The following is a 23,106-nucleotide window of genomic DNA, read 5'->3' as shown; positions in this document are numbered from 1 at the left end:
ATAACTTACCTATAAACAGCAGCTAAATAGAATCCTGAATAAACAGATGAAAGTGAATTTTTAAAATTCTTATATAGTATAAAACAGCTCATTCTTACACATTTCTACTCAGAAGTCAGCCTTATTCAGTTCAGCAAGACTGACCACTAGGCAAGGATTGTGAGGAAAAATGTAGAATGTATCTTTGATAGTTCTGCTAGCTGCTTTCATAATATACAGCTGATCCCTTATACAGAGTGTTGTTTTTATCCATATATTCAAAGATTGACAGTATTTCTCAGTTTGATTGAAGCAGCCTATAAATTGCTTAAATAAAAGGGTACAAAAACAAACTGAAATTTTGAAATCTTCTACTGTAGCTCAGGAATCTAAGGAAGCAGTGTTATCTTGGGTTCTGTTATTTCACTTGTCCTGGTTTTAAAAGACAATGACAGAATCTATCCAGCTGCAAATGCAAAGGTTTTTTGTTTTGTTTTTTTGTAAATATTGTTGCATGGGAGGATTTATTGTATAGAATAGGGAAAACCTGGAATGGGCAATTTGTGAGGTTTGGCCCCAGGCTGATGTTTCACCCTGAGAGCTATTCTGCAGAATGGGTGGGACTAAAATTTTTAGCCTATTTTGTGTGCATGTGTATGTTTTTAGGTTTGGGCAGGGTGTGAGAGAACTGGAATCTTGTATATAGATTACTCCTTGAAAAACCTGAAAACTGTAAAAAGAGAATCAGGCTGATTTTTTGCAGTTGGGGATTTCATGGGATTTAGCTTGGGCTAAGAATTTCAACACTCTCTACTCCAGTGTTGTCATAGTGTCTTTGACTATGACCTTACAGCCCCTAGACAGGGCAGAAGGACATATTGAACCCTCTAGTCTGAAAAAGGGTTCCCTACTCCTCCTATAAACTAGTATGGGCATAAGAAAATGAATAGAACAGGTCATTTGTCACTTTCTTAAACCAATATCCTAAACTAGTAAGTTGAAAAAAATCAACCATGTTTCTTTCTTCTCAAGTCAGTTTGGTATTATTGGATATATTCACCTGTACAAATCCCATTTAGTTCAGATAAGATCTTGTATCAAGGTTTTCACATGCTTTTATTAGATTCAAGATAATTATTTTATGTTTATGTACAAATAGTATTGAAAATATTATATTATTGTAAGCTCTGGCAACTGATTTGAAAATCATGTTGCAGAAGAAAAGTAGACTGATTATATATACATGTACCTGGATGTTTTTCTGGTTGGTGCAGTACCTAGGATAATATTCTTTCCTATATCTTCATTTCTCTGAAAATTACTGTTTGAGAAATGCTGCTGACGTTCATGATGATAACTGTAAAATAATACATCTGATGGATATATGTTTTACTTGCTCATGAAGCATTTGTCCATTTCCTTACCACCTTTTTATCAAGCCTGTTACGTCGGTATGATTCTCTTTGCTGAATTTGAAACTACCTTTTAGAATCATAATATTATGAAGTTGGAAGAGGCCATTTGAAGGTCTGATTCCGCTCAGTGCAGGGATCCAGATTAAGCATCACCAACAAATGGTTCCCAAATACTGAAGAGGGAGCCAATTTATTTGTAAATTGGTTCCACTGTTGAACTGCTGTTAATATTTTTTCCTTAACGTTCATTTGGGATCTGTCTTGCTGTAATTTAAATACATTATTCCTAGGCACATACTCTAGGATAAGTCAGGTTTTGATCTCCTTTCTGACATGGTTTCAGAAGAATGCTATTGTACATCCCTCTAGTCTTCCTTCTCTTAAGGCTAATTACTCCTAGCTCATCCAGTCTTTTCATAGGATTTAGTTACAGTCCTTCATTTTCTTTAGTAACAGACCTTCTTGGAATCTGTTCCAGTGAAGCCCAGAACTGGACCCAATGCTGAATATGATTACTTCCTGTGGTTTGGAACCTACACTTACGTTGATGCATTTGCCTTTTTTCTGTCCTCATCACACTAATCAGTTACTACTGTAAGATCTTTTTCACAGGTACTGTTACCAAGCGAGGTATATGCTATCCTGTACCTGTGCATTTGATTTTTTTTTATCTAAGTAAAGATGTTTGTACTTCATTAAATTTCATTCTGTTAGTTTCAGCCTGTTTCTCTAACCTCTCAAGATTCTTTTGAATTTTGTTTCTATATTCTAAAAATATCCCATCCAATTCTGTACTATCTGGAGATTTGCTAAGCATTCATTCCATTTCTTTATCCAATGAAAAACAGAGGGCCAGGATTGAGTCTTATGGCATCTCTCTCAATCTCTTCAGTTTCATGAAGAACCATTGATGAGCACTCTTGGAATCCAATTTATGAGCCAACTGGGCACCTACTTGTCATGCCTTTCAACCCACACATAATTGCCAAAGAGAATGTCATAGGTCATTTTGTCAAATATTTTACAGGTAGTTCTCAGTTAATGGTAATTAGGACTGGAATTTCTGTCACTAAATAACATGATCATAAAGCACAATGTCATGTGACTGTGCCACTTAGCAATGGCAGTTCCGGCACTTCTGGTTGCCATCGTTAAGTGATTCCTGTGCTGCTGTTAAGCATAACATCATGTTGCCATTTGCAGCCTCCTGCCAGCTTCCCCACTGACTTTGCATCCTCCAGATGCTGGTCAGAGTTTTCTGGGTCAGAGATAAATATCTGGGTGTCACCACATTTTGATGATATAGCATCCCATTTACCTTCATGGTAAATGTTGAACATCAGGGAAAGAGAAGAATCTTTGGCACCTCACATAGGAGTGGCTAATGGCGTTGACCGCCTCCCTGATTCAGCCAATCATCTGCCCATCCGCTTTCCAAAGCCAGGTAGAGCAGGGATCCAGTTCACATATAGTGGAGTTCATTGTGTCTGTCCTAGGCCACACACACAAACAAAGGAGTACAGTTCAAAGGCTTTACTTGGTTTGAGTAATTACAGCAGCAGCAGACAGAACATGCACGCAGACACACAGTTTCAGACAGTCCCAAATGCCTTGGAAACTTACAGGCAAGATCCCAGTAAGCAAAGCTGCAAGCAGCAGGCAGCAAGTCACAGTCCAGAGGTCATAGACTCATGGTAGGTCATCAGCCAGTGCAAAAACAGTTTCCATGGGCAAGAGTTCAGGGTGCAACAGACAGGGATTCCAGTAAACAGAGTGGCTGTTCACAAAGAAGGGAGCCAGCTTAGCAGCTGCTCCTAAATAGAGCCTACACCAGTGAAGCCAATCAAGTCTAGGAATGCCCCATCATGCAAGGAGATGTGTTGAGTGCCGTTGCTCTGCTCTCTGTTGCATACCGCATGCTCTGAGGCTGGGTGGTCTTTCTAGCTGTAATTCCTCATTCTCTAAGTAGAGGCAGCTGCTCCTAGTGATTGCTAGGTGGATCAGCCTCAGGTGATTGAGTGCTCAGAGTTTCCTCAGGCTGAGATGCAGCCAGTTCTCCAGGAGCAAGCTCCTCTTGTCTCAGACTCCTCTGAGTCAGAGCTGGCCATGACAATGCCCAGCATCCTTTCCACTTCCTACAGATCCACAGGATGGAATGAATCCCAGATAACATTTTAAGACTTTATCTCTGTCATTTCCATAGATCCTGCCCAGTCAGAACTGAGTGGTTTTATCAGCAAAATATTGCCCATACAGTAGTCTGTGAATGGATCTTGCTGCATTTCCATCCACAAAGGGAATGAGTCATCGTAAGCAATGCTGCTGGGGCACAGTCTGCCAATGCAGTCATGTAGAAATAAGTATTTGCTACACTGATCACCACAGTGTAGGTTGAAACATGAGGGACCAATTATATTCCATCAGTTTACTTCTGGTCTTTATCCACCAATGATCTAGGTATCTGTTTATCTGTTTTATCTTCAGAACACTTTAGTAAACTAAGCCCTTCTCTGGATTGATGATAAGGAGAGGCTGCTCAGGAGCCATTTTGTCAAATGCCCTGGTCACTTTTATATTCCAGATGTGACCTAGATATTCAACAGAACTCTCTTCCAGGTTGCTAGGAAACTTCCCAAATACTCACCAGAATCCATCCAGATCTATGAGTTGTTTGGAGCAGACAACTTAATGGGTCCAACCACCCTATAGGCATTTGGGGCAGTGATCAGCCTCAGGTGAACTGGGGAGTGACCTTACCACAGCAGAGCTCTCATCATCACTTCCTCCATCTTCAGATCACTCCAAGAATAAGGCTAGATCTAACAGATGGCTACTTGCATGCATCAGGTCTGAGATAACCTGTGACATGCCTATAGTTGTTGTGTAGGCCATGAGTTCCTAAACTATCAGAATTCATCCTAAGGCATGGAAATTGAAGTCTCCCATTACTACAAGCTAGAGAGACTCCAAATCAGCCCAACAATGAGCTCCAGGATGCCAGGAAAGGATTATACCATGTAGCAAGGCAGATGGTACACATGCCAAATCCCTAGCCTGTCTTTACTGCACAATGTCATATAGAGACATCCAGAGCTACCATATACACCTCAGAAAGGATGCTCTTCCAAAGGACAGCACCACAGAATGTATACCTCCTTGGTCCCATAAGGTTACATTTTTTAAGACAGTATGCCCAAAGCATGCCAGTCCTGTTATATTTTATGGGATGGGTAAAAACAGTTGGAGAAAGGCAGCCATGCAAATACCCAGATCCTATGCCATGTTGAGCTTCGTAGTTTACTCGTACCTTGAATTACATCCAGACCAAACTAGGGTTGACAAATATTCTTATGTATAGAAGTCCAGTAATTCCATTGGGTATATAATCTATATAGAAAATGAAGTCAACTGAACATTGTTTCTTGGCACAGAAGATAGTCAGTTAGTTTCTGAGATAGGGAAATGTCAAAATTAGCATGTGTTGGAGAGAATCTAATGAAATTACTCTAACTGATACTAGTAGATGATGAGGTGAATGAAATATTTGATCCTTTGATTGAAAACACATGAAGAATTGAGAATTGTGAACAGTGAAACCTTCAGGTATATTGCATGTGAATTATCTGACTTATATGTCACCACCATTGGCAAGGAAGTATAGCAAATACCATATTGATACATTTAGATTTCAGGAATTAATATAACCATAGTTTTGATTAATAATAATAATAATAGATAAGTAAAAAGAATTGGAAGAGACTGATGTGTAAAGCCTGTGGAAAGGACTTGCAGTACTCATTATAAAATGTAATTGAATGTAACTAAAATATTTGTAAATTAGTATGCTTAGTAAGTCAATAGAATATTTTATTGCAGTCTCTTGGAACCCCAAACATCCACACAAAATATTCAGAGTTGTATCTCAACCAGAAATGTTTAGAGGAATGTTACTATCTTAAAAAGGTTAAGAACTATGGTGGCCCAGACAGGGGGGGGGGTTCTCCTCAAAAGTATTTGGGGAAACTTTATGAGTTTCTCTTATGTGGTACCACTTCAGCTTGGAGGGAAATATTGAGTGGAGTGCTGCAGGGCTCTATCCCAGGTGTTGTGCTGTTCAACATTTTTATCAATAACTTGGGTGAGAGAATAGAAGGGAAGTATCAGGTTTCAGATGACACACAGCTTGGACAGTTGGCTAATACCTTAGAGAAGAGAAAAAAAATTGGGAAAGGCGTTGACAGGCTTGAGCGATGGGCTGGAATTTATAGGCTGGAATTTAATAGGGAAAATTGTAAAATTCTGAATCTGGATAGGAAAAAGAAAGACATAGATATAGAATAGGGAGACTGTCTTGGCAGTTGTACCTGTGCAAAAAATCTGGGTAGCCTTGTAGACCACAGATATCTTGGCCCAGAGTCCATTGGAGTTGGGCAACTAATAAATTTAAATAATAAAATAATAATAATCCATATGATGCAACTACTAAAAAGGCAAATGCTATCTTGGTATGTTTTAACAGAAGCATAGAGTCCAGATCAAAGGAAGTAATGGTTCCACTCTACTCTGCCTGGTCCAGACCCCTCTTGGAATACTATGTTCAAAAAGACAGTGGCAAATTGGAACAAGTTCAAAGAAGACAGTGCAGGGTCTGGAAACCAAGCCCTATGAGAAACAGTTAAAGGATGTTGGTATCTTTAGCCTATACCAGAGATGACTGAAGGGACATAATAGGCTTTAAAGGGTTGTCACGTAGAAGAGGGAATGAGCTTATTCTCTGTTGTCCCAGTGAGCAGGACCAAAACTAGTGGTTTAGAACTACAGGAATTAGATTCAGGATAGACATCACAAAGAACCTCCTGGTGTACAACTGTCTGCTTGTACAGCTGCCACATGAAGTGATGAGTTCTCCTCCAGAGGTCTTCAGACAGGCTGGATGGTCATCAGTTAGATGCACTGGTGGATCCTGCACTGAGAAAGGGGTTAGAGTTTCTGTCTGTCTGTCTCTGTGTGTGTGTGTGTGTGTGTGTCAGAAGCACCTACCAAGGTGCTTCTGTATTGAAAGGATTTGCTGGTGACGTCACCGTTGCCCAGGGGAAGCCTGAGGGGGCTCCTTTCATGTCCCAACTGTTAAGGTTCGTTCCAACTCTGTGATTTTGTGTTAATTTTTGAAAATAAACTTTTTTTCATAGAGATGTATGTAGTTGCAAGTAGCATTGCTACAGCAGATCATTTATGGTTTAAACCCTAGATGGCAGCATTTTGCAGTTAAATGTAGACTGTCTTTATATGTTTTTTAAAATGTTGGTCTCTTATTTAACAGATGCTGTTTTAATTTTTAAAAGTTTCGTTTTACAGTGAAATGGGATTTTTTTCACCTTTGACAAAAACATATTTTAAATTTGTGTCTGAAGTAATGTTTCTTAAATTCTAAATGTGCACCCACATGCATAGAATCCCCATTAAATTTATCAGAAAACAAACATTTCTGCTTTCAGTTTCCTATCTTAGAAACAAAATTGCTGTTTGTAAGTAGCCATGGGGAATTATTGAACATGTGAGTACATATATGGTACACATACAGTATATTTAATGTAAACATAAGGACTGCAGTAGTTATTAGGAAGCCCTTCTGAAACATACTGAATGAGGAACATCTAGAGAAGGCATCTAAAGATAAAGTAAATGACAGGAAATTGATGATTAAAGACAGATAACTGAAGTGTGTTCATGGTAGGATGCCACAACAATTTAGAGAGAAGAGAAGGATATATTAAGGAAATGTCTTTGTTAAAAATATATCTATAAAAGGATGTTGAACTTGTAGCCCTTCATATACTACCAAATTAGTCTCCAGGTTCCTCACTATTGACTTTGCTGATGGCTAGAATTGTTAAAAGCTGTAATTCACCATAATTAAGAGGAGGACAATTTTCCCTACTTTACCATATGATAACATCACTTACATTGTATAGTATCAAGAATAATTTAATTAAGTGTTCTGCGAGCAACCACGTATCTCAACAATCAGGTGTTTCTTTTTTTTGGTATATAGATTTTGGGTTTTTGTCTTTCAGAAATACATACAAATATATGCTGTAATATTTTTTTAACCCCAGAAGAAGACAGTAGCAAAACAAGAAAACTTTGGATTCAGTCACCAGGAGTTGAAGTTTACCTTTTTTATTAATTAAAAAATATCAAAATCTCTATAGGATATAGAAAAATGGGAGGGGGATTAAATTGCTTTTTGTTTGTTTACCTAATGTCTGATTTAATATTCCAAGGCTTAGTAGAATGTGATTTATTTATACTTCAAAGAACTAACAGAACAACTTGGTTTAAAAACTTATTTCTGCACTCCGTTGTGTTGGGTAATATCCATTCTCTCTCGACTATTCATAGGCAAAGTGCTAAAGCATATGGTAGCATCTCAGCTGCAGTGATTTTTTGATGTTTTGGATTATCTGGATGCATTTCAGTCTCACTTTAGACATAATTACAGAATGAAGAGAATGTTGGTTTTCTTGATCAGGACAGGGGGCTTGATATTCTTCTGGTTCTATTGCTGGCTTGAGCTCCGAAAGTTACATTTTTATAGGGACTTTGATGTTTTTTGAGGAGGCTATTTCAAGTGGTTGCTCTTCTGTTTATTCATTTATATATTCAGTATATATTTTCAATGCAGTGGATGTTGGTCTGAACTCTTCCAAAGTTTCATTTTTCCATGTATTGTATTTACATACTGTATACATAAAGCTATGGGAGAAGTTGTCCAGAGTTTGGGAGTTGAGTGGGACCATTATACTAACATAAAACTTTTGCTCTCTTTTCTATCAAAATCCAAGAAAGTTCTAAATGAGAATCTTTAATTGTAGATTGGATGAGGATGAACAAGTTAGGGCTTGATCCAAATTACATAGGACTGTTTCAGATCAGTCAAAATGCAGATTAGTAGTAGAAATTCAACCTGTACTAAGTGGGATTATATTGCTTCTAAAGCAACCAATCACAGCTTAGATACCCTCCAGTTCTCAGCTGTTTTTGAGAAAATGTTGAGAATTGTAGGCTACAAATATAGATAATATGCAGGTTGAGAAAGGCTATTGTAAAGAGCCAGACTCATAGTTTGGATATGCTTGTGAATTCACCCATGAACATGAAGACCTAGGGTTCAGGCAGGCAGAAATGTGTTTATGCCACTGAGTCTAGTGCACCGATTACATTCATTTTCTGGAGACATTAAACATAATTATTATGACATACGCCTAGAATACATTTCACCTGGATTTGTACTCCACCTGAGCTACCCTTGAAAAATATTTGGTGACTCCAGCTATTCCAGAATGCTGCGCTTAAGATTATCGAAAGGGTCAATTAAAGGGTATATGATTTCCTTACTAAATAGGGACTGCTCTGGTTTTGAGTTAAAGGGTTAATTATATTCTCTAAATTGCAGCTTGAGACCAAATATATATTATCCTTTATGAGGTTGCCAGGCTTTAGGTTATTTGGGAGTGTCCTTTCTTTTAATCCTGCTGCCACTTAGAGGGATGTTTTGTAAGAATGCCATTTCTGTGGCTGTTCCTAGTGTTTATAATTCTCTGTAAAGGAAGGTATTGCTAAACTATCTGCTGTTTGGTTTTACGTAAGAATACATCATTTGATTATCTTACCTTGTTCCTTTGCTCTGAACATACTTAAGTAAGCATGCATTAATCCATACAGACTAGGAAATGATAATTCAGTTTCAACAAAGATGGCCCACTGGGAGACAGATTTTCATTTATGTTACTATTGTGGTAAGTCCTGCCTTTGTCTGCAGGAAATAATGGTCAGCTGTGAGAAAGCTTGTATGTACAAACAAATGAGGAAATGTTGGCTAGATGCAGCCTATTGATTAATCTAGTCAGAATTTGTTTCTTATGTTAGAGTATGAATATAGAAAAATGATTGACTATGTACCGGTTTTATTTATTGAAATATATTTTATTTTAATATATTTACGTCATTTGTTTTCCAAGTTAAGCGGCTTGTTTTACTTCAATAAGCCTATGCATTTTTCTAAAGTTTATTTGGTGATGATTCTCTTTAGCTAATCTTTTTGATTCATTATGCCTAGGTACTGCAGGGGTCTCACAACAGGGATGATTCTACATGAATTTGCTGAAATTCTTAAGCAAACACGGGTGAGTTAAGGTTGAATTTCTATCCTTAACTCTCACATTTTCTTGCTTTTGTGGGTTTTAAGTTATTACTGTAAGATGCAATAGTTTTAGCCTACACATATCAGCTTTAATAAATGACCAGTGATATCGGGAGGTGTTTTGTTAAAGTCTTTTAACTTACAGAAAATGCTGTGTAGTTGCTAATAAAGACATAGATCCCTCTAAGTGCATTGCATTACTTCCTGAATCACCAGTCATGTTTGAACATGGAATTTAGACAATATGGTCAAAACTTTAAAGTAAATTTTTGAAAAAAAATCTGCTTTAAAAAGCAAGTTTGCATTGATTATCTCTAGAATATAAGCATTATATAGCCAGCCAAGCTGGATATTGCCTACCTGAGATATAATTTATCAGGTGCTAAATATTTTATACTACAAGGCAAATGGCAAAACCAAGAAATGTATCGGATGATTTCTGATTTTTCCCAGATCAGAAAATCTGATAAAGCTTTGATAAAACTGATTTGTGTATATCACAAACTAGCACACACATTTTTTTTCAAAATAGTTGACAAAATAATTATGATTAAAAAACAATACTATTTTCAGGGACAGCTGTGCAGTATTTATACACAAGTGTTAGAAGTATAACTTAAACCTGCAACTGCAAGAAATTCTATTGAAACTTTTCCCTTACCTTGCCCATTTTGCTTAAGCATTACAGCACATTTTTAGTGCTTTGCCCAAAAGCACCAAAACATTTATCAACACTAAGACATGGTATTGATAAATGAGAGACACTGTTCAATCCTGAAACTTGGGATGAAAATACATGAGTGATCAAGATGGAGTATACTCTTAATATTAACAAAATGATACAATGTTGAAAACCAGACATTCTGGTTTAAATTTCAAGTAAGAATCTGGATAACTACTAACACTGTAAAATAATAGACCTACTTCAAAATATTTTGTTTAATATTACTTATTCCAGCATGTTCTAATGTATTACACATCTGTTTATATCATTTTCTTGAATTATGAACAATGATTTAATTTGTAGTATTATTAATAGATAAATATATTTTAGGATCTGAATAATACATTTTATTTATATAGGAAAAGCCAGATGAAAATGTATGTTTGTGTAATATGTAGTAAGAAGACAACACAAAGTATACAAATCCTTGCAGAAAATGTATTAATACTGAAAATGTATTAATAATGGAAAAAATTAATTTCAGGCTTTTTTTCCCTTTAAAAGCATTCTTGGACTCTGAAAAGAAGCTTTTTTCCCATCGAATATTGTCAAGGGATGAATGTATTGATCCATATTCTAAAACTGGGAACCTTAGGTATGTATTGTGCGTAGAATGTTGTTTGTGGAATAAATATACAAAGCATATTGCTGGAAATGGCAGATAAAAAACAAAGTTAAATATTATAGATATTCCCTGTGTTCTCACCTTACATTTCTGCTATATGTGCAAATATTTATGTTAACCTTGACTGAAAAGAAACCGAGATTTTGTATTGTTTAAATTGAAAGGTGTGTGTGTGTATGTGTGTATCTAGGTTAGAAAATTAATTGCCATAAACTTTATTTTGTGTATTTCTTAAGTGATACTTAGGTAACAAAAGTGAGTACTAATTTATAGGAATAAAAAATATTTGCTAAATCATTTTGTAGAGTATGGATTTAAAATTGGACTTTTTATTGCATTTAAATAATCTATTATGTTAAATAAGCATCATGAGAATGAGTGCTGTGTTTTAATTTTTCAACTCATTTAAAATTTAGTACAACAAAAATAATAATTGATGTATGTGCTGCTTTACTGATAATCTATGCATTTTATTTAGGATCTTGCCATTGCTTTTCCTGGACTGTCTTGCATGAACTTTGTTTTGTTGCTATATTTTTTTTACTTTTTTTTTCTTGCTTTCCCTTCCTCAGTAATATGCTATCTCCAGATATCCATACCCCTCTCTCCTATAAAATATCCAACATTGGCATCGGCAAAAAGGAATCTCAGATAATTATCTGAGGTGGAATTCATGCCGTCTCCGGTTACTGGTTGCTTTAGCCAACAGAAGACCATACTAGACAGGATGGTGGTAGAACTGAATGTCAGATGACCCAGATGAACTTAAAATTAATTTTGCTTGTATGTCTCTGTCAACTTGTCATACCCTAAGAGTAATTCTTTTAGAGTTATCTAAAAGTATATAATTAAAATAAATTGGTTCTCTGTTTCCCTGTTGTAGGAACTTATTCCCTTGTGGAGATTCCATGGTTTGCATTATTGATGACAGAGAAGATGTCTGGAAATTTGCACCTAATTTGATAACTGTGAAGAAATACGTATATTTTCAGGGTATAGGTGATATTAATGCACCACCTGGCTCAAGGGAAGCTCAAATGAGAAAGAAAGGTAACTGTCTAACACAGTGGTGTGAAATCATGTTCTCATTTTCAGGTTTTGCATCATACAGTGATTGCCTTCATTTTGTTTAAACAGGCTATTAACTAATCTAGGACAGTTTTTGAAAACCAACAGAATCAAGTTTTTCTATTACCTGTTTATCAGATATCCATAATAGTTTTTAAAAATGATTACAAGACTGCTAAGTAAAATGGATATTATAGAATTGTTTTTTATTGCTTGTAAGGCAACTTATGCTTATATCAGCTATATTTTAAAAGCTGTCTCCTCTAAGAATAAATCTGCACAAATACTTTAATAGTACTGGAGCTTTTTCAACAATACGAGGACAGATTTTTAACAAAAATAAGTTGGTACAGAGAGAAAGGAATGAAGTATTTTTTCTGTGGTATGGCCTCAGTCTGGATTCTTCTGTCCTACTACTTGCTGCTTTAAGAAGAGAAATGAGAGAAAGTCATTTTAATTTTGTGTTTATTTTTCTCTTTCATAAGCACAGTAAATTGTGAAAATATATAGTAATTTGTCTGCCATCTAATCTGAAACCAAACCAGCCAATTAATCTGGCTCAAGCAGATCCAGATTAGGCACCTCAATCTAAAGAAGAATTAATAGCCACTGTTAAGTGCTTCTTACAGTAGTTCACACATTGTGTTGAACTACAGTTTATCCATAATTAGTTTATTTATTTATTATCCTGCCTTTATTTTTATAAATAACTCAAGGCAGTGAACATGCTTAATACTCCTTCCTCCTCCTATTTTCCCCACAACAACAACCCTGTGAGGTGAGTTGGGCTGAGAGAGAGTGACTGGTCCAAGGTCACCCAACCGGCTTCCATGGCTAAGGCAGGACTAGAACTCACAGACTCCTGGTCTCTAGCCCAGCACCTTAACCACTAGACCAAATTGGTCAGTTGACAGTGGTTTGCCTTATACATAACATAACTGTGGAGTCCTTGGTGCTCTCTGAGCCTTGTTGTTTTCTTGCAGATGTATCATTGCCAGACTAGGCAACATCTTCAGTGATTTCACACTGAAGATGTTGCCTAGTCTGACAATGAAACGTCTGCAAGAAAACAACAAGGCTCAGAGAGCACCAAGGACTCCACAGATCAACCCTGAGCTACAAATATTCTCTTCAATTGGTACATAACAGTAAGATATAAACTATGATTTATAAACCAAGTGGCTGGATTTATATGTTGAGCTTAGCCACACACAAACACAAAAAAACCCCAACCATGATTCAATGCATTATTTGAACCCAGTCAGTGACAGTGGAACTAAATGTGCTTTATTAAAACTTGAACTTCATTAAAACAGACCAGTGGATAACAGCAGAGTGAGCCAGTTACTTAGTTCTTACGTATACCTCTCACTTGTGCTGTTGTATATTTATAAGCCCCTTTTATATGATGACTGAAAAACAAGAGTATATGTTGTGCCTGCCTCTAGCTATATGCCCAGAATTTTCTCTCTGCTGTCTATCTCTTATTAAAGGTAAAGCAAAAGAGGGTTAATCCAGACTACAGATGATATTTATGGAAGTGGATATCTGAAAATGTAGGAACAGAAGTATACAGTATCATATGTTTTCTTCCTGTGACCTGTATCATTATGCTGAAGCACATCCCCATTTTGGTGTTATATTCTAATAGAATCCACACTGTCCAGATACCAGTTGGTATACTTCAGTTAAGAAAACAATATAAATGGAATAATCTTGATCTCTTGTACTCAGAGAGATAATACTTTCTAACTATGAATTTTAAATAGAGATATTGTCCTATCTTAGAGCGAAGAACCACGCTGAGACGGTATCTTGGTCTCTAGTGTTTATTGTCCTACTCTAGTAGACAGAAAATCCTGCCAAACTGAAAGACCGTGGGAAACCCACACAGATAAACCCAAAACTCAAGGCGGGTCTGCTTTCAGTTTCTTCGAAGGAAAGTTCAAAGCCTCTAAACTACACATGCGCTTTTTCCCCTGGATAGGGGTCCCCTCCTGCTCACCATCAGTACTCATGACAGATATAATCTTGTAGCTGAAGGTGAAATAATGTGTTTTTCACTATTTTGTGTAGCCAAAAATATTTAAAGTAGATTATTGTTTTTAACCTGAACCAATTAAATCTCTGTAGAACATAAAAATAAAACTGGCTCAGCTTCTTTCCCTCCCCTCCCCATGGGTAGGGGAAGGGAAGGAGGAACATCATTAGCTAATTCCATGGGGTTTTCTTTGTATTACTTATGTGACCATTACAGAAATAGTGCAGTCCCAGGTTTTTGCCTTAAATAAAGATACCTTTATTTGTGTAATGTATATTCTTGTTGATTTGTTTCCTATACTTTTGTAAGCTGACTTTGAAGAATTTAATTTATATTGTGTATTTAATTTAGCAAATCATTCTTCAAAATTAATGGATGCATCTGATCCAGCAGCAGTAATAAGAGATTCTGAAGAAATAAAGAACATTGGAAATGTGGAAGAACAGAGCAATGGCATTAAGAAATCTACAAAGGAAATAAATGGCAATAATTCTGTCACCAGTGAAACTTCCCCATGGGATTTGAATTCTAATGATAAAGGAAAAGACTCTTTGTGTGATTCTGATCATATAACAAATGTTCCTAATACAAATAATCAGATTAGTGCCAAGGAATCTTGTGCACCTTCAGACAATGAAAATAGGACAATTACAGGCAAGCAGCAGATTGCAGACAAAACAACTAATTATTTGGACTTTGAATTGTCTAGTGATAGTGAAAGTGATAGTGGCCTGGAAGCTAGAAAATCATTGTCATCTTCTGCCTCAGATAGTGAAAATGAAGGGAAAAGAAGCTGGAAAAAATCAAAGCATTCCGTGCAGGAAGAAAGTGGTGGACTTCTGCTGGGAAATGATACTAATGTAGAAAAAGATGGACAGTTGAACCATTCTGGAGACTCTGTATCTTCACTTACCATCAATACCCATCCCAAGGCTTTTGATCTGGAAACACATGAAGAAAGTGAACAAGATAGCCTTTATAGTCTAGGAAATGGTTGTGTAGACAAAAAGGAAGCTGAGACAGAGTCTCAAAATAGTGAGCAATCTGGTATAACTGTGGGTGAATCTTTAGATCAAAGTATGGAGGAAGAGGAAGATGATGATACAGATCATGATGACCATTTAATATACCTTGAAGAGATTCTTGTCAGAGTGCACACAGATTATTATTCCAAGTATGATAAATACGTCAGAAAAGAAACTGACGAACTTCCAGATATACGAAAAATAGTGCCAGAACTGAAACAAAAAGTATTGTCAGATGTTACCATATTATTTAGTGGATTGTACCCTACAAATTTTCCCATAGAAAAAACGCGGGAGCATTATCATGCTATTGCACTTGGAGCTAAGATTACAAAAACTCTGGTATTGAATGAAGATGACCCCAATAAGCCAACCCACCTTATTGCAGCCAGAGCAGGTAAATATAGAATAAAATGACTTTGAATTTGAAGAATGGGCCTCTGCTTGGTAGCAATCATTTTCGTCTTCTTTGTACTAGTTAGATCCTTAAGTAAAATCATAAAGCTATATACTTCTTTTGCACTGAATTACATTAACTTTACAATTAAATTTTTATTTTCAAAAAATATAATACATCTAAAAATCAGTTCTGTAATCATAACTGAATTAAAATGCAACAAATTCTTACTAAAGCAGGTTATGAGATGAGCCTCAGAAGTTAGGAACATTGAAACAATTGAAATAAGTATTGTTTAAATACATTATTTAACTCTGCTAAGTTTAGTGGGGCTTGGGTATGTGTAAAGTATAATCAGAGTTGACTTACCACAAAATATCTATTTCCCAAAACACTCACGTTTGGTTGTTTAAATAGGCACAGAAAAAGTCCGGCAAGCTCAGAACTGTAAAAATCTTCATATTGTAAATCCAGATTGGTTATGGTGCTGCTTGGAACGATGGGACAAAGTAGAAGAACAACTGTTTCCTTTGAGGGACGATTATTTTAAAACACAAAGGTAAAAAGTAATATTTGATCATATGCAAATTCTTTGGTTGCATTTGACTTGCTTATGTTTAAAATTAAATGTCCTGCCTTTAAAAATAAAAGTACTAGAGAAAATCTCTAAAGCTCAACAAATAAAGTTGTACTTACAGAAGGCACAGGTCATCAAGGACCCGATCGTGAGGCTGACTGTACATTGGACCTGTTTTTCATTATGAAACAGATGCAACATGATATTAGGTTAAGGAACATTAATAGCTGTCTTTTGTCACGGGCAGATCACTCTCTGATTGCTATAGAACTGACAGTTGCCTTCTTCCAATAACATTCTCTGCAGCGGGGAAGGACCTAGTCAGTTGGTCTGCCTTAAGTGTCTAATGGATCCACTTGGTTTCCAGATGGCATTTTGGGGAATTACTCAATTCAAGTATTTTGGATCTCCCTCCAACCTTCCCTTGTTGAAAAGGTGGTGGACCTGAATGTATGGGGATTCCTGGAGGAAACAGATTATCTGGACCCATTTCAGTCTGGATTCAGGGTAGGTTATGGCACTGAAACCACATTGGTCACTTTCAGAGATGACCTATGGTATGCCAGGATAGGAGGAGTGTGAGCCTTCTAGACCTACTTGCTCTCAGCTGCCTTTGATACCATCAGTCATTGTATCCTTCTGAAATACCTCTGGAGATTAGGAGCAGGGACCTTGTTTTGCAGTGGTTCTCCTTCCAGGAATGGCTTCAGTTGGTGATGGTGTGGAAAACAGTCTAAAATCCTCCATTGTGGGTTGCTGTAGGACTCTGTTCTTTCACCCCTCATATGTAACACCTGCATGAGCCAGCAAAGTACAAGTTGCTATGAGAAAAGACTGTGTTGGGGAGCTGGACATTCTAGAAGTCGCTTGGAAGATTTACTGAATATCAGTGGGGCTTGAAGAATAGATCTCACTGAGTTGATTTCATGACCCTCCCTCACTCTTCCAAGTGAGAGAATGGCCAGGGATGGGTTGTTGCTTTTTAAACTAGGACAGTGGGAGTCAAAGGACTTGTGCTGCTCCTGGGAATGGATTATTTTTAATGGAAACTTAGTTCAGCCAAATTTGTCTGAGATGGTTAATTAATAAATGAGGGGTTTACTGCTGAGTGGATTGAGAGTGATTGTGATTACGCTAGGCCTACAGAAATGCTGTGCTGGTATATGGCAGTTAATACTAGTTTAATGAATGGTGGTGTAGAGAATAAGGAAGATGACCTTGATGGAAATATGCAAGAACCATTACCTGGGTAAAAGTGGCTGAAACATTTTTTAAGTCCAGAGCAACGAGATAACATTTAGAAGTGGCTGAGGCCAATGCCTCCTTAATTCACTGGAATAAAAGAAGGGGGAGGAAGTACAGCACAATCAGACTTGCAAGATTCTGTTATTATAGCCAATCTCAATAAAAGTAATTTTAGCCTTCCTGTGGAGGTGATTTCCTGGTCTGGTTTACCTAGTGGGGCTGACAGGAGCATTAGTGGATTGGGCATTGGGTGGGGGGGTTGGTTCATGACAGCAGCTCTTACAAAGAAGACTGCAGCACCTGGGATTTTTTAGCTTGCAGTGAAGGCAGCAAAGGAGACACATAAATGCATATAAAATCATGCATGTTGTGAAAAATTATCTTTCACAATCTCTGAATTTAGAATCATCTATTAAAATCAGGAAGATTCAGGAATGATTTTAAAAAGTACTTCTTGATATAATATATAGTTAAACTGGAATTTGCTGCCATCAGATATGATCAATCGAAGCAAATATTTGTAACTCAGGGTTGAACTGTGGAGTCCTTGGTGCTTGCTGAGCCTTGTTGTTTTCTTGTAGACGTTTCATTGCCAGACTAGGCAACATCTTCAGTGCGAAAAGGGAGTGGGCCTTGCTCTCAGTTTGTATACCGTGGCTTGCCCTGCTTGTGTTGGTAGGGGCGTTGTTCTCTCCTTGGGAGTTCTTTGATTGGGCTGTTGTTTGCTGCTTTGGCTTAACTCCTGTTTTTTCTTCTTGGGCTATTGGGTCTTTTATTTACAACATACAATGCAAAGACTGTAACAGCCACTATATAGGACAGACAGGCAGAAGACTAGCAGAGCGCATCCACGAACACCAACTAGCAGTCAGAAGACACGATGAGAACTCCTTAATCTCACAACACATGAACAGACTCAACCATAGTTTCAACTGGGAAACTGTGAACATCCTAAACCAAGCCAAATCCAAAAATGCCAGAGAATTCCTGGAAGCCTGGCACTCAGACCAAGCAGCCATCAACAGACACATAGAGGTAAACAACATTTACATACCATTCAAAAGAGACAATAGAAAAGCCAAAAGACCAGTACACTCCCTTGCCAGCAGTCAACACCCAGATATGCAAAAATCAACACTAGGATTAACACCAGATGAACCATCAAACAGCACAATACACCCTAATCAAGGAACTATTAACTCAGGCAATCAACCAAGCAGCAAACAACAGCCCAATCAAAAAACTCCCAAGGAGAGAACAAGACCCCTACCAACACAAGCAGGGCAAGCCACAGTATTTAAACTGAGAGCAAGGCCCACTCCCTCTTTGCACTGAAGATGTTGCCTAGTCTGGCAATGAAACGTCTGCAAGAAAACAACAAGGCTCAGAGAGCACCAAGGACTCCACAGATATGATCAACATCAGTTCAGGCACTTTCAAAAGGGTCTGGATAATCAGGGTATTAGTAGTTACTTGCTTTGATAGATGTTTTCTAACTCTGAAATCTCAGGCAGCATACTTTAAATACAAGCTAGTAAGGAGCAACAAAGAAAGTAGTGCTTTCCATCCTTGTCTATATCTGTGAGCTTCTTGAAAACATCTAGTTGGCCATTTTGTGACACGGAATGGTGGACTGGATGTGCTGTGACTTGATCCAGGCTTCTTCTCTTCCAGGGCTCAGGCTTAATACTATGGGTGTCAATAGGTGGGGCAAGGGGCTGCAAATAAATGTGTCCCAAGTATGTAATCATACTTGATGAAATTTTAGCTTTGGTGCAGACACCCTTTCTTATTACAATGCATGTTAGAAAGTTGAAAGTTGATATAATAGGTACTTGAGTCTAATTTTGGTAAGAGACAAAACTCTGCTATGCTAGCTTAGAAGATTTATAACCATAAATCAATAGAGAATGATGGCAGAGCATAGATACATTCTAGATTCCTGGATTGCAATTATAGTTGAACTAGGTTTTGCTCAGATGAAAGTTATTGTCATTGAGGTAATGAAGGGGGATGAGTTGCTGCTTGTGGTGGACAAGGAACAGCAATTAACATGCAGCACCAGTGACCAATAATCTGGTAGAGAACTATAATCGTAACTATTAAATAAACAAAATGCAATTTTATAAACATTTATATAATATATACTATGGCTGATATTTAAAAATCATGTCACTATGATGTAAAGGCCTATTTTGTGCCAGATATGAAAAATGTAGCTATACAGTAGTATCTAGCATGTAGTCGTATGTACAATTAATAGCAAGGGCATTTGTATCTACCTAAATATTCCCTGGATTCGACTGCTAGGTTAAAGATACTCTATCATTTGAATGCTGCCAGTCATTAATTAATAAACTTATATCTTCACGAATGAGTGAGGCTTTTTTAGCACAATTGTATCTATTTGTTTCTCTAGGCCAAAGCAAGGATTGTTAAATGTTCATGACAGACAGACAGACTCTGTAGTTTGATCTTTAACCGATAAACCTTGGTCTTATTTTGTATAAATAATATATTTTATTTGATGCATTCTGATTAAAATCAGATAAACAAGATTGTTATTTTATAGCTATTCTGCAAATATGGAAAACTTGGAACAAAATGAGAACATTTTATATGCAAATTTCTATATCAAAGGTTATGGATGTAGTCAGTCTATACAGTTAATATGGCAGTTAAATAGTGAATAATACATAGCTAAGGTTCTTTTTTGTATATTTTTTGTCTTTCCTATTTTTGAATAACTTGTTTGTTCAATTCAGTATTGGTTTGAAATTAACTATGCCTTATATAAGTGTGTTCTCACAGTTGGTGTTTTAAAAATTTGACTTGCAGGTGGAATAATTATCCATTTTGTTTTTATAGTGCTTTAATATTGGTTCTTCTACATATTTATACTTTCTAGATCAGTTATTTTATTAAAAATACAGATTACATTCTGTGTATGCTTTATATATAATTTTCAAGGAAGGAAATAGGAAAAATTGATTGCTAACAGTGTTTTAAATACTTAATCTAACAGAGAAAACAGTCCTGCCATGTTTCCAGATATCCATAGTGCTTTCCAGACTGCACTTTTTCATCCAACTCCCATTCATCCAAAGTGCCAGCCTGGGCCTGAAGTTCGACTTTATGATCCCAATACTGGAAAACTAATTAGGAAAGGATCTCAGAATTCCAACCAGTCTCTGTATATTCAACCACCAGCTCCTCCCCTCACTTTACCAGTCCATGGGGAGCATTCTTTATTCAGGTACATAAATACATGATTTTCCATTTTTCTATGACATTAACAGGGGAATAAATAATTCTAAGTATATTTGTATATTTTATTCTTTCAAAAAGTGCTTTATTAGAAAACAAAAGCAATGCAGTGTCTATTCTTAATAAAGCATTTGCAATACCTTTAAAGGTAATTAAGAAGTTCTAATTATTGTATAACTTGTTTTCAGTTTAAAGCATGCAATCACAACTGTAAACCTATTACATAGGATAGTGTAGCTTATTTTTCTACCCTATAATTGCCAGAAAGGAAATTATAAAAATAGTGGAGAAATACGGATAAGAATATACCACTTAGACTTTCTTCTGTCTGTAGCTATTTCCTCTCAACTGTATAAAAAACTATAAAAACTGCAGAAAGTATTACTCAATTGGACTTCAATTTACTCTTGAAGTAAATTGAAGCATTGTTGTATTTTGCAGTGTCTGATGAGTATTTGTGACATAATAGATGCTATTTTAAAGATATGAGAGCTATATGTTGATTATAAACTATATACTCAATACCCAAAGTCTAAAAATATTTTTTTTAAATAAACCTTGATGAATTGTCAGCTTTACACTAGTATTAAATATTTAGTATGCAAAATCCACAATTGATTTTTGTCCAGATTTTGTCTTTATGTGAGCATACTTCTTTGCATATAGATTTTTGGCTAGACATGTTTTAAAAATGAAGGATTGTACAACTAAAGACATCCTTATGCAGTGGAGCTACTAGAACCAGTATAGCCTGCATGTGAAGGAAAGTAAATCACATAGGTCATTAAATATTTCACTTCCATTAAATGGTCAAAAATAATACTTGAACATTTAAGAAACCCATTAATGGCATTACTGGAGAAACTGGACCTTCAAAACTTGAAAAACTGAAACTGGAAACTTCAATGTACTATGCTAATATTTATTTATTTTATTTATTAGCTGGAAATTGATTTATTTTATATTATTTAGTAGCAAAAACTCAGAGTACTTGCAATTTCTGTTTTGGTACTATTACCTGATAGAATATCAATCACTATCTGCCCAAATAAAATGATAGGTGAGCAAAGCACTTCTAAATGCACACACATTATGAAGTCCTTTGTTCTGAATTCCTTTTATTTTTATAATTTCTGTCAGCAGTGGAGAGCTTCCCAGACTTTTATCTTGACACTGGCAAGTGGGGAGGTAGGATGGCATTCTCATTGACATTGCCTTGAGAATTCTTTGAACCATGACAGAGGACAATCCAAATTGAACAACATGATTAATAGTATTACATTTTTCCATTGTATGAGCTTTGAAATGGTTCTTTATATCATGCCAAAACTGGCATTTTGTTCAGTTCCAGTCATAACACTTTAAATAAGGAGGTCTGAATTTTCAGAGTTGTTCAACCACATCAACAGCTTTTTGATGAAGAAGAGATACCAGCAAGTGAAAATGAAGAACCTGGCCCATCCAGAAGGAAGCGCCAGCCAAGTATGTCTGAGACTATGCCACTCTATACTCTGTGCAAAGAGGATTTAGAAAGTATGGATAAAGAGGTAAGCTAAAATAATCATATTAAAATTTTAAAAACTATTAATAATTTGTACACGTACCACAATTTTAGTTTGATACAGTTATCTTGGACTTACTTTTACTAATACGTGCCATGATGGAGTGACAGGTAAGCTCAAAGATAACTTCTTTTGTTTCCTTTTATTAAATAATAATATATTCATGATTTTTCATCCACTTATTTGAATGAGTTACAAAATTTGTTGACTTCTTAACAGAATTTATTTTGAACAGGTGCAGGTATCTTGGACTTTGCTGTTGTAACTGAAGGTTTAAAAGAGATTCTCAAAATGTATAGTAATTGTTATTTTGGTAAATGAAAAGAATAATAATTGCTGTATGTATTTTTAAATTTATACATTAGCAAATGTTCTCTGGGTAAATTTCATATAAAGAACCAAAAGATTAAATCTACAAAAAAAAACAAAGTACATAGTCCAACAATAATCAGCCTTGGAAAACAGATATAAAGAATATAAGCACAAGCTTTTCATACATGGCATTAAAATGCTCTTCTTAAAAGAACTAATGTCTAAATCTTAAAATGAATGCATCTCCCTGGCCTCAAGATTCCATTTTTAGAAAGGGCATTCTATAGATAGGATACCACAGCTGACAAGATTTTGTGAATAGACATATAACTTCAGTAGTTAGGGTCACTGAAGAAACACTTCTGAATATTACCTATGGACATGTTTCTTTAGAAGTGCTGGTCCCTGTGGGAAACTAGGAAACAGAAAATATTTATTTTGTTAGCTATAACACACATATCTACAGTTCCAACCAGGATAATTTATCTCAGACTTTGTAGTAAGCCATCTAACCTGACATCAGAACGTAGGATTTCCAGGGAAGAAATGGCGAACTGAAGACAACCCCACTGAGAATGGACTCAACAAACATGGCGGAATGAAGAGCCGACAAATGGACTGACCCTTTGAGATTCCTTTCTGGACAAGGAGAGGATTTGGGATTGC

At 36.3% G+C, this 23,106-nt stretch overlaps 1 protein-coding gene across 4 annotated transcripts in view; it reads left to right on the top strand.

Annotated features, from left to right (window-relative positions):
* The window catches only part of CTDP1 (CTD phosphatase subunit 1), a 51,553-nt gene that overhangs the window by 10,112 nt on the left and 18,335 nt on the right, over window positions 1–23,106 (top strand). For 3 of the 4 annotated variants that reach the window (XM_063299014.1, XM_063299013.1, XM_063299016.1), the window contains exons 6-11: window positions 10,826–10,916; window positions 11,830–11,996; window positions 14,407–15,477; window positions 15,895–16,036; window positions 20,325–20,555; window positions 21,954–22,113. In XM_063299014.1, the coding sequence (XP_063155084.1) occupies window positions 10,826–10,916; window positions 11,830–11,996; window positions 14,407–15,477; window positions 15,895–16,036; window positions 20,325–20,555; window positions 21,954–22,113 (1,862 nt within the window). The remainder of the gene's footprint in view (window positions 1–10,825; window positions 10,917–11,829; window positions 11,997–14,406; window positions 15,478–15,894; window positions 16,037–20,324; window positions 20,556–21,953; window positions 22,114–23,106) is intronic. The other variant, XM_063299015.1, reaches the window with a different exon arrangement.

The sequence above is a fragment of the Candoia aspera genome, chromosome 3, assembly GCF_035149785.1.
Source record: "Candoia aspera isolate rCanAsp1 chromosome 3, rCanAsp1.hap2, whole genome shotgun sequence".
NCBI lineage: Eukaryota > Metazoa > Chordata > Lepidosauria > Squamata > Boidae > Candoia > Candoia aspera.
Note: the sequence above shows the minus strand (reverse complement) of the source record. Positions and strands in the feature narration are given on the sequence as shown.